Genomic DNA, 12,330 nt, shown 5'->3' with positions numbered 1-12,330 from the left:
CTTACGCAGGGCGTGCCACTCATCCTGGCGAATGGTCTTCGTGATGTTGAATGTGAGGTTCCTAGGGATGGTTGCTGAGGAGTAGTGGTACTTGATGTAGGTGCATCTCTCAATTTCTCCTGGAAGAGAGAAATAGAAAACCCAGTGTGAATGAGGCAGGGACCTCCTGTCTTAGTTAGGGTTTCTATTGCTGTAAGGGAGACACCATGATCGCAGAAACTCTTATTTCAAACAAACACACACGTAATTGGGACTGGCTTTTAGTTTCGGAGGTTTAGTCCATTGGCAACATGTCAAGAAGCACAGAGGTATGCAGGTAGACATGATGCTGAGAGTTCTGCATCTTGACCCAAATGTAGCACCAGGAGACTGGGTGCCACAATAGGCATAGCTTGAGCATAAGAGACCTCAAAGCCCACCCCCACACTACCTCCAACAAGGCCATACCTACTCCAAGGCCACACCTCCTAATAGTGCCACTCCCTATGGGCCAAGTATTCAAATACATGAGTCTATGGAGCCCATTCCTTTTTAAACCACCACACCACGTCCTCAGCATTCTGGGAGCCAGATATTCATCCTGAGAAAGAGACATGTTTCATGTTGGACCTGATGATAGCTACAGTTTGTACTGAGCAATATGCTTGACTCAACAAGAACAAGAGAATAAAGCTACAATCAGATGAAGCTTACTTAAAAAAATGCATCTCTGGGGTCACACATAGATGGGAAGATTTAAAAAAAAAAGCTTTAGAATCTTAAAAAAAAAAAAGTGGTGCCCATGTTTACCTACCCTTAAGAAAATCTACTTTCAAAGTTTAAAATGGTTGATGGCACTTAAGGAGCAATACCTATCAATTATACTGAGGGTGCCCTCTTGCCTACCTATGCATGTACACACACAACTACATATAAACATCTACACACATACACACACATACATACACACACACACACACCCCACTTCAAGATTAAAAGGAATTTGCAGACAAATAAATTTGTTTCCACACAGGACAGAGAGCAAGCTTCAGCCCTAATAGTATTATTTGTGCTTTCAGTGTCTAGTCTTCTAGAACAGGATAGGATGGGAAGGCTGCCTTCCTTTTTTTCTCTCCATCTTCCTAACCTCACTTCTGAACAAAAGACTTTGAAATCAGTCTGGATTTCTTTGAACTATTTTCTTCTCTGGTTTCTTAAACAAAATTGTAGCCCAACCACAGACTCAGTACCTGGTCCAGCATACTCCCTAACTACATTCTAAATATTTGTCCTTAGGCCCACAGGTAAGTGTAGTCCTCACCCTTCATCAAGTAAACTTCACTTTGAAACAGAGATCAGTATAGAAAATTATAGGGGGGGAGGGAGGGTCTGGAGGACTTTTGGGATAGCATTTGAAATGTAAATGAAGAAAATACCTAAGAAAGAAAGAGAGGGGGGGGAGGGAGGGAGGGAGGGAGGGAGGGAGGGAGGGAGGGAGGGAGGGAGGAAGGAAGGAAGGAAGGAAGGAAGGAAGGAAGGAAGGAAGGAAGGAAGAAAAAAGAAAGAAAGAAAGAAAGAAAGAAAGAAAGAAAGAAAGAAAGAAAGAAAGAAAGCAAGAAAGAAAGAAAGAAAATTATAGTCAATCAAAATGTAGAGTTGTGGACCCAATCCAAATAGATACATCTATAAAACAGCCCCCTTATCTAGGGCTCAGGGAATATCTTGGAATAGGGGGAAGGAAGATTGTAAAGCCAAAGGATCATCGAGTTTGCTATGAGACCATGTCTCCTAGTGATGTCAGAAACCACACCCATAAAGTTTTACCAGCATGAGTCCCTAATCATGAGCTGAGCAAGAACAACAATAGACATGCTTAGTTGGATTCAGGAAAGCTTTAACCCTACACAAACAATTACAGACAACTAAGGAATGCTGAGCATGGAAGAAATAGTCTAACCCATGGAAGAGCACACCAACTAGTTATCCAATACTAAATGGTCAGCCCTCAAAACACACGCACATACAGGTAACATTATACAGACCGAGCAGGTCATATTTAGGGATATATATGTATATACTTAAACATACATGTGTGTAACACCAATTAATGAGGCCAGAAAGTAAGAAAGTGTGTATGAGAGGGTTTGAAAGGAGGAAAGGGAAAGGGGAGATGGTGTACTTAAATTATAACCAAAAATAAAAGAAACAATGTTAAGTAACTATTAATCAGCTTGCCGTGCTACTCAGATTGCCAGATTGTTCCTACATCTTAGGACAGAGGTCCTTAAATGTCACCCCAGCACCAGCAGCACGAGCATCCCATAAGAACTTGTTAGAAAGATATCTTCTCACACCTAAGCCCAGATACATAGAACCCACATGCTAGAACCTGGCTGAAACCTTTAAGCTTCCAGGTGGTGTTTTTCTTGTCTTGAGGGCTGCTTGGAATCTAACAGAATCACTGGGGGATTAAGTCAGGAACCTACCGCCTTTTTGCAAGTTCCCAATGGGAGGCCAGATAGGGCAGCCTCCATCCTCACTTTCAGCCTCCTCTAGTTTCTATTGACGTTTGCTTATCTGGGGGATATTAAAAACTTAGTGTCGGGGCATTGTGAAGAATCAGAGAAGGGTGGGTTTTTAAAGGTTAGGGGTTTTGATATTTGGTTTTTCACCTGAATGGATTTTGATGGTAATCCATTTTGCACCCCACTGATTTTCAATTTATAACTGGTGGCACCTGATTGAATTGTTTGACCCCCTGGCCCACTGTCAGCGGGGAACTTGGCAATTGGTGAAGTGCAATAATTTACAGAAAGCCTTGTGAAACCGATGCCTTATTGTAAATCATATTTGAACAACTGCCCAGTTGCCAGTTACTGGCGGACATCCCTCTAACAGGACAGCCTCTATCCGGAGCAAAAGTTCGGGAGAGTGGTATATGCTCTTTCCCTATACCTATGTTTTCAGCCCCTCTAACTCTGGCTAAACCTACAAGTTCCTGTGGCTTCTTCCATGTCCTGGCATTCCTCACCACCTCCCCAAAACATCTTCTCATACCTCAGCCTGTCCTCCTCTCCCGACTGGTCTAGAAAACATACCTACCAGACAGTCCCCACTGTCTCAACTCAAATCTACACCTCATGCACTTTAATTGAATACTATCTATTAATAGAACCATCTTCCCCTCTGTCTACATCATCTCTGCAGCCACCTCCTCCCTGGGAGACCCTTGCTTCCTAGTCATCAAATTCTACTTATTTTGAAAATGTCCCTGGATCTTGTCTTTCTCCATGACAGTTGTCTTACTAAAGGAATATGCAACACAGGGCTTCAAACAAAGCCGAGCCATAGACAGGATGGAGGTCCCTTAAGATAATAGTACCTGAAGGTGTCTAATGTCATGGCAATCCTAGTTCATGTAGACACACTCTATAAAATTAACAAAGCAGATCAAAATTTTCTAAGGACAGATTTTTCAGAACATGTCCTTGTCACTAGAGGATATATGACAAAAATAACCTAGCTCAGCTAACAGAACACTTCCATGGATTCCAACCTTACATATGTCAGAGCACACACAGACACATATACAGAACACCCTGGGATAAACAACTGAGACAGCCTATCCAGACTCCTTGAAAGTTGGGGGGGGGGGGGAAACACCAGCATTTTTAACATATCTAGAGCCCGTTTCTGAGTTCTGTACTTGTCCCAACAACTCTGATAGAGATAATGCTCTGTTTAGTCCACTGTATGGCGTCACTGAGTATGTTACACCATTGTCTCCCTGCTTTACAAATGGTAAGAAAATCATGGTGGAATGAGAAGATTATGTGACTTGGCTAGAATTAGAGCTCAGGGTAGTCTGCCCAGAACCTCCCTCCATTCACCTACCTCCTCCCCAATATCATACAAAGAAAATGTGACCATGTACTACAGCACAGGCGTCTGATGACCCTGAGTGATCCTGAGATGACATCACATGGCAATTTCCCAACAAAACCATCCCTTCCATCAGGAAAAACAGATCTTTTTACATGCCTCCCTCCTCCCTACAATTTGCATTTCTCAAGGGCAAGGATTCTTACCTCCTTATCCATTCATCTTTATCTCCACTGCCTCCAGCATGAGACACACACCAAGACCCTGTACTCTGAAGGCATGCAGGACTAACATGAGGCAGCCTTTGGGAGGCCACAATGTACAGAGTCCAGCTGAACTTATTACATGTAAGGTTTTAAACTAATTTGGGTAAATTAACATGTGATGGGTGAAAGGGGGTGATTGTTACAGAACTGGGAGACTATCTAGCATACACATGCTATCTGAACAAGGAGAGAGGGACTTGCCAATTACAGTGAGGCAAAGGTAAACACATGGAATCATAGATAGACGCCTCTGTATACTTGACAAATGTAGGTCAATAGGGCTTTCTTTTTGCTGAGATGAAGGAGGGGAAAAGAAAAGACCAGAAGCTGATATAAAAAGCAGATGATTAAAATAAGAATTCCCAGAAGTGGGTTGATTTGCTATGGTGGAGTAGGCTGTGATCTGTACAGTAGAACTCCCAGAGTACCTGTGTGCCTAAAGCCATTGCCACTCTGTGTGTGAAACCCTGAACTCTTTTGTGTGTGTATGTATGTATCTACATACATACACACACAAACCTATGTGAGCTAACTGTAGCCCTACATGCAATAATTTAAAAATCAAACAAAATGTCGTCTGGACCCCAGCCTTGGAGCACAAAACCAGATGCCACTCATGATGACCAGATTGGCGCCTGTCACTCATGTCCGAGAAGAGTGGTTGATTTCTCAGCCGAGGTCTGATTCTCTCAGCCTCAACACAGACCCAACAAACCGCTACAAGTAACAGGAGAGCTGAAATGAGCTGTTGGCCCCCCACTCCCATGGCCTCTCCACCTGTAGCTCGATTAGCCCACAAGAGGAAAGGCCTCATGGCACTCAGCAAGAGCAAGAGACAAAGGTCTAATCCATGCAGGTGGTGGCCAGAGCCAGGCTGGAGCAGCAAGATCAGCACCCCTGGAAGCTCTCTCTTTCTGCTTTGCTTCAGAGATTGTAAGCATCCTGCCTTTGACAGCAATTAAATTGGAAAGATTCAAATATTGCCTAAAAAGAAAGGCAAAATATTTATCCATGTGTCTGCAGGTCCTGTCGGTGTGCTGGGCTTCATAAATACAGGCACCATCTGGGGACCCAATACGTGTGTCCAAACTGTCAGCTTCTGGCTACAGACAGGTTTCCCTGCAGTGAGTGTTACAGAGGGGCTATCTGCAAGGTAGAGGGACATCTAAGAGTCTCACCAGGACAGGAGGGCAAAGATGCCTTTACCTCCACCTGCTTTCCAGTCCAGAGACTCTAAGGCCTTTAAGAAGTCATACCTGGGGAATAACAGGCCAGTGAGGCTCAAACTGCAGCCTTCTACCTCCAACCCCTTCTGGGACCTCTGCCATGGCCTTCATATCTGTAGACCAGAGTCCTAGCAAGACACAAAACACTCAAATACAAATAGGAGACTAAAGAGATTTTTTTAAAGACAATTTTACTCAAACACACACACATATACACGCACCAAAACAAAACACCTGATTTTAAAATGGGTAAAGACTTGAGTGTCATTTCACCAAAGAAGGCATTCAAATAATCATCAGTGCATGAAAAAGGTTCTGTATCACTAATCATGAAATTCACATCAAAACCTCAATGAAACATCCCCTTATACCTGTTACAGTAGCTATTACCAAAAGAATTAAAATAGGTGTTAGAGAAAAGGGAGGGAGGGAGGGAGAGAAGAGAGAAGAGAGACGAGAGAAGAGAGAAGAGAGAAGAGAGAAGAGAGAAGAGAGAAGAGAGAAGAGAGAGAACGCTTGGTATGGTGGCCCATGCATTTAATTCTAGCACTCAGAAAGAAGGTAGAGGTAGGTGGGTTTTTGTGAGTTCAAGGCCAGCATGCTTGATCTACATAGTGAGTTCCAAGAGAGCCAAAGCTGCATAGTGAGACCCTACCTTAGAGAGGGATGGAAACTCAAACCCTTGCTTACTGGGAATATAAATTGATACAATCACTATGGAAGGCAGTATAAAAGGTCCTCAAAAACTAAAATGGAACTCCTATAGGACCAACTAATCACTATCCAAAAGAATCGAAGTCTGTATCTCAAAGAGACATCTGTTCTCCTGCAATTATTACAATATCATGCACATCAGCCAAAGAAGAAATTAACCCAAACGTCCATGGGTGGAATGATGAATGGATGGACAGATGGACAGACAGATGGATGGTTGAAAAAAACTGTGGTATATCCATAAAAAGAAATGCTATTCAGCCTTTAAGAAGAGATGTAGAAATATATGACTACATGGAAGAAGCAAACACTGCATGATCCATGATACATGAGGGATCTAAAATAGTCAAACTCATATAAATGAAGAGGGGAAATGAAGCTTTGTTCAACAAGTGTGAGGCCTCGGTTATGTAAAACTGAGCAAGCTCTAGAGATCTGCTTACCGCATCATGCCTGTGAGAAGCCATCCTGTACTGCCCTCAAGAATCATTTTGGAGACCAGAGAAAGAATGAAGGAGAGACCTGTGACTGGCAACAAAGGAACTAGCAAACCCTGGGGCTTGAGGGGCAGGGAGGTCACAGCAACCAGAACTTGTCAAGGTGGCCAGTGGAGAAAGAGTCCTAGCCAGCTGAGGCAAAAGAAAATAAGCACCCAACTTCTCAACGCTCCCCCTCCAGGCTCCTGACAGTAGCTCCCAGTATGTGAACTCCACTGGAAATGAGAGGAGAGGCAATTCAACATGGGGTGCTTAGAACATCTGGGGAGGGTGGAGGGCTGAAGGTGCAGGTTAGCTAGGAGGGACAGTGGAAGCTCACACGTCTTCCTCTCATTCTGTAAGCACATTCCTACCTATAGACTCTTCTAAACACACCCCTCCCGTTCCTGAATCTCCATACTCTCCCCACCTCACCTCTAAGTCTTCAATGGCAAAGGGAGTCCTGGGAAGTAGAAATGGAAAAGGACAGCTCTACCCATTCTCATTCTTCTTTCAAGAACCAAGGCATGCACTGAAAACTCACATCAGTATTTAGTGTTATCCCTGCACATAGCAAGTACTTGATAAGAAAGAAATTGTTATCAATGGTGATCCTAAGACTGATGGAAGGAGACGAGGTCAGGCTAGTCAAAGATGATACTCCAAAGGTGCAAAATGGCCTTTAGAGATCTGTGTTAAGGTTGTCAACTTTCACATTACGACCTAGGAAGCTGGTGGAACAGTAACTCCGAGGGGCAATGAACACATGAAGAGGCAGAAAGGGAAGGATGGAAGTAATACATCAGCTTTGATCAGGGTTGGGGTGTGTGTTCATCAAAGTGGTCCTCTACTAAAAGATTACACATGGAAAGCATTGTGTAGGTGTACATGTGTTCATGTAGAGGCTAGAGGTCGATGTTGGGTGTCTTCCTTAATCACTTTCCATCTTATTTTTTTGTGACAGAGTCGGTCTCTCACTGAACTTGGAGCTCATCGATCCAGCTGCACTACTGTCCAGAAAGTCTTACAGATTCTCCTGTCTTTACCTCTCCAACACCATGATTACAAGTGTATGTATGCCACTGGGCTTGGCAGGTTTCACATGAGTTCTGGGGATCAAACACAATCCAAGGCAAGCAATTTACCAGCTGAGCTGCATCCCTAGCCCGCAAAGTTCCTTTTATGTTGATAATAAAAAGAGATGTATCCCACATGTAACAGTTACTCTACTGTTATCCCATGTTGACATCCCAAATCATTACAACAATTCCAAAGGAAACATACACTCCCTGTTTTCCTGAAGAACAAAGTGGATATTTGGATAGATGATCCATCTCTTAGTCCCCCTCTAGCAGCCAGGAGGTGGTCAAGATGTAAACTTGTAAAGTCTTTCAGACACTACAGTCATACTGACTCCTGCTTAGTGGAAGGATCCCTAGAAACAAGGGTCCTAAGGCATCCACAGTCATATATATGGAAAAAACTCATTATATTCACTGACAAAGGAAGAAGGTGGGTAATGAACAGAGAAGAGGAGGGGTAGCAGCCTGCCTTCCATGTTCTTGTAGATCCGAGGGCAACTGGGCTTTCCAGAGGCTGTCACTGGCCATGGCATAGGCCCATGGAACTCCCTCTCTCTCTCTCTCCCTTGGGATGACTTACTATCCCAAGGCCTGTCTAGCACCCTGCACTTAATAGAGGCAGGTTAAATAGAAAGTAGAAAGAGCACGTGGAAAAGATGAGAAGCCAGCAACAACAGAAGGAGGAAGAGGAGGAGGAGGAGAGGAGGAGGAGACCAGTGAGAGCTCAGTTTTCATCTCTTCTTTAAAGAGCATTTTCTCAAAGGAAAAACATTTAAATTACATTTTAGCAAGGAGAGGAAGTAATAAAACTTCCCTGCAGCAGATTAGGAAAGTCTTTTTTTTCTTTTTTCTTTTTTTTTTTTTCTTTTTAATGTGCAAATATTCCTGTTGGATTCTTTAGAAGTCCACAGGGAAGTAGGGTTCAAGGGGTTAGAAGTTTGAGGTTAGAGATGATTAAAAGGGCAAGCTGTGAACCAGGGTGGCTCCAAAGGATTAGGAAGACAGGCTGGGCAGGTAGATCTTCATCAGCCCTGCTCCAGAGAAACAGAGATGAAGGAAGTGGGCAAGGCTCACCTTTCACAACCAGCTAGCAATGTTAGCAAAAAGCTCTGCCTAAAAAGCAACTCTCCACAGAAGCTCATCAGGAAAAATATCCTTGCCACTTCCCTCGTGTCTTCTCCTCAGCACCTTCTGCCTCCCCCAGATGTTCTGTGGTGAAAGGTTTGCAAGGCTTCCAGCTGCTGCCAGCCCAGACTGACTGTGCTCTTCTTAAGGAATAGTGTTTGCTGCATCTTTACTTTTGAGGCTTTTCAAGGCTTTCCATTTTTACAGGCGTTAGTTTTGAGCTTGTGGTATCAATACAGCCTTTTAGTGTTGTTTTGTATGCACTGCATAGACTGAATCCTAAATATTTAATTCCTTTCCATCCTGTGTTACATTAGTGTTGGTTATAAGTAGTGTTTGCGCGCCCCTCTGATTACACACACAGAATTTCATTTTCCTGGACCATCATGTCCCATCCCTCCTGCTGCCACATTTCTGACCCTGCATCCACCTCCCCTTACCCTGGTCTTCTCCCTGTAATGAGGAGGGAGGCAGTGCTGTACAGCTATGTATATAAGAATTGTGTGTTTCTAGCTATAGCAAAAGGCTTTAAAAGAGAGGAGTATATGTCCTCGACTCACAGTGAGCAGACAATAAAGGCTCACTTCATTTATAGATATTGAAGGTAAAGTTGGTATGTGGCATATTTACACTTCTTTTATATCAGGTATTGCTTACTACATACTTTCTGTGTTTGGTACTGCACAAAGCACAAAAGTCAGCCACTGTCGTTCCCCCATTTCATAGATGAAAAAACAAAAGCTTAGAGAGACACCCTGCTCAACACACAATTATCACGTAGCAAAGCTAGGATTTAAACCTACTAGGGACATTCCTGAGTGCCACACAGCACTCACACATGAAAGAAATGGAGAAAATCAAGATCTTCTGGGAAACAAACAAAACAAAACAAAACAGGGAGTTTCCAAGGATCCATGCTGCTTTTTTTTTGTTTGTTTGTTTCTCTGTGTAGTCCTGGCTGATCCTGGAACTCACTCTGTAGACCAGGCTGGCCTCGAAATCAGAAATCCACATGCCTCTGCCTCCCTAGTGCTGGGATTAAAGGCATGTGCCACCATGCCCGGCTCCACACTGCTTTTTATATACGGTGAAAAATTCCATTTGTGTGGATTTACAGCATCTACTGATCTTATATTAGAGCAAGAAGAGATGTCTGCTTCCATAGTTCCCCTCACAAGCTGCAGAACGGCTAGTAGTGATCAATACATGGGTGCAGAAGACAAGATGCTGAAAGCATGAACTCCATTCCAGAACCTTCAACACATTCCAGTCTACTCTCAGGACAGCAGGAGCCTTTGAGACAACTGGTCGACCTTTCAGAGCCTTCTTTTCTTCATCTGCAGAAGGCAGATACAAGATTGATGAGAAATAAATAAGAAAACCCATGTAAAACCTGCTCCGCAGTGAACATTCAATAAAAGCTCTCATCATTTATTAGTTATGCCTCTGGAGACCTGCATCCTGCTCTTACAACAGCCTATAAATATTTGAAGACAACTCTCATGCCCCACCTATCCCTGGATCTCCATTCATCTGACTGAAGAGTCCCAAATTCTCCCAAACATATGCAAAACCCATCACCACATTAGCCATTTTGAAGGTCCAGCCCATGGGTGAGCCTCTCCCCCAGGGCCAGAGAGCACTGACACAGTCGTCCCCATGGACAGTCAGATTTGTGTAAAGCTACATGACCATGAACTCCAAGTCTAGGATCCCTCACAGCAATGGTGATCAAATATTTGAGAGAGAGAGAGAGAGAGAGAGAGAGAGAGAGAGAGAGAGAGAGAGAGAGAGAGAGAGAGAGAGAGAAAACTAGCCAAAAAAAGCAAGAGCTAACCATAAAAACCAATGAGAAATCCCGGTTGCTCTCTATTGCTGTGATAAACACAATGACCAAAAGCAACGTGGGGAGGAAAGGGTTTAGTGTGGTTTCTTCTTGACCTTGTGGACAGTCTTGTCACAGGAATGATCATCTCAAGAGGTACGCCAAAGCAGTTTTCTTCAATGAGCTCAAATCCTGACTCAAATCCCACCTATACTTAGGCAACACTCTTTCTTTCTTATCTCATTCTTTTCTTTTCTTTTCTCTTCTTGGTCGCTTTTTTATGTTTCAGTTTATTAGCTCAGTGTAGAATCTTCTATTTGTTTCAGCCCCTGAAGGAATTATTGGATCATGGTCTTGTCATTCTACAAATTAGCAATTACTCCCACATGCACTACCAGCAGGCCATCTCGATTCTCATCCAAACCATTGCTAAAAATCTCTCCACATGGTGGGGTTGAGGGGAACTCTGCCCAAGCATACACAAAATCCCCGAATGAGCAGAAAGCTATCCATGATAAGGAAGCCCTCTGCATGTGATTGTTCAACCTGCGGTGAGGCTGTTTCCTGACTTGCCTAGCCTGGGTCTTCACATTAGCCACCGTTGTGAGAGACCTTGCCTCACATCTCTCACCTGATCAACATATCTAAGAGAAGAGACCAAAGCAACATGGCATATCTCCTCTGACCTCTGCATCCTGACTCCTGGCCAAGTGGCTCCTTTGGGTGGCTTTCTAGAGCTTCCTCCCACAGCTGATAGTCTGTACTCCTGGGATCTGTTAATCCCCATCTTCTTCGAAACTCTGAGCATGAGCTGGAGCACAGACTCCACAGCTCCCTCTGAACCATCCTAGATCTGCCTTAAACCGGTGGCTGCACTAAAGAGATTATCTCCCACAACCTCCAGTTCATCTAGTCATCTACACTCCAAGTAGTAAACAAACAGGAGGTGATTGTACCTCTTCTATAGCAACAAATGATGCCACAGTCTGCAGTCTCCATTCCTCCAGCATCTCCCTCCACAGGCTTTTCATTCCTTCCCAAAGACACTTTCTGCCTTGACTACAGAGTGCAGCATCTAACATTCTGCAACCTCCTGTGCTAAAGGTCGCCTCATTTTTGGTGCAAAGTATGACCTTTTTAATCCTAACTTCTTCATTCCAGTTTTCCCAGCTTCTGAGTCCTTTTGTAGGTTTTAAATGAGACATTTTTTAATGTCATTTACAGTCACTTCCTCACAAAAGGAAATAAAGAATGAGCTGTCACTACGATTGCCCCATCAACCCTGCTAGCTTCCAGCCTCCCGTTCCCTATTTTGCTCATGTATTTTCTCGCCTGAGACACACTTCATGGAAAAGAACAAGAAGGTGAGGTATGGCTTTAAATTGCCACTTGGGGTGTAGTAAATAATCTGCTCCTGTGTTCCCATCTCATCCCTAATAACCTTCCAGAAAGTTCAGAACTGCAAGCTGCCCCGGCCCTAACCACAGTGCCCTCCCCAGCAGCACAGACACCCAGCGCCGAGTCTGCAGCTCTCCCATGAATACTTTCCACTAGCCGAAGGCTCATCCATCTCTGGGCTCTGACAGACAAACGAGGCGAGAAGGAGACTAGATCTGGTTTTTCATGGAAAACAATGAGCTCATACTTTCTCTCCAGGGGCCAGGAAGTGAAGACAGATCTGGAGATGGGGAGACTGTGATGGAGCCAGGCACAGTGAGAAAGGATGGGCCTGTAAGGGGAGGGGGAGGCCAGTCT

At 43.9% G+C, this 12,330-nt stretch overlaps 1 protein-coding gene across 2 annotated transcripts in view; it reads right to left on the bottom strand.

Moving 5' to 3' along the window:
* The window catches only part of Tmem178b (transmembrane protein 178B), a 383,921-nt gene that overhangs the window by 250,887 nt on the left and 120,704 nt on the right, over positions 1–12,330 (bottom strand). For both annotated transcript variants that reach the window (XM_006506361.4, NM_001360978.1), the window contains exon 2: positions 6–119. In XM_006506361.4, the coding sequence (XP_006506424.1) occupies positions 6–119 (114 nt within the window). The remainder of the gene's footprint in view (positions 1–5; positions 120–12,330) is intronic.

Source organism: Mus musculus, chromosome 6, assembly GCF_000001635.26.
Source record: "Mus musculus strain C57BL/6J chromosome 6, GRCm38.p6 C57BL/6J".
In the NCBI taxonomy this organism is placed as follows: Eukaryota; Metazoa; Chordata; class Mammalia; order Rodentia; family Muridae; genus Mus; species Mus musculus.
The sequence above is the reverse complement of the archived record's forward strand: the minus strand, read 5'-3'. Positions and strand labels throughout refer to the sequence as shown.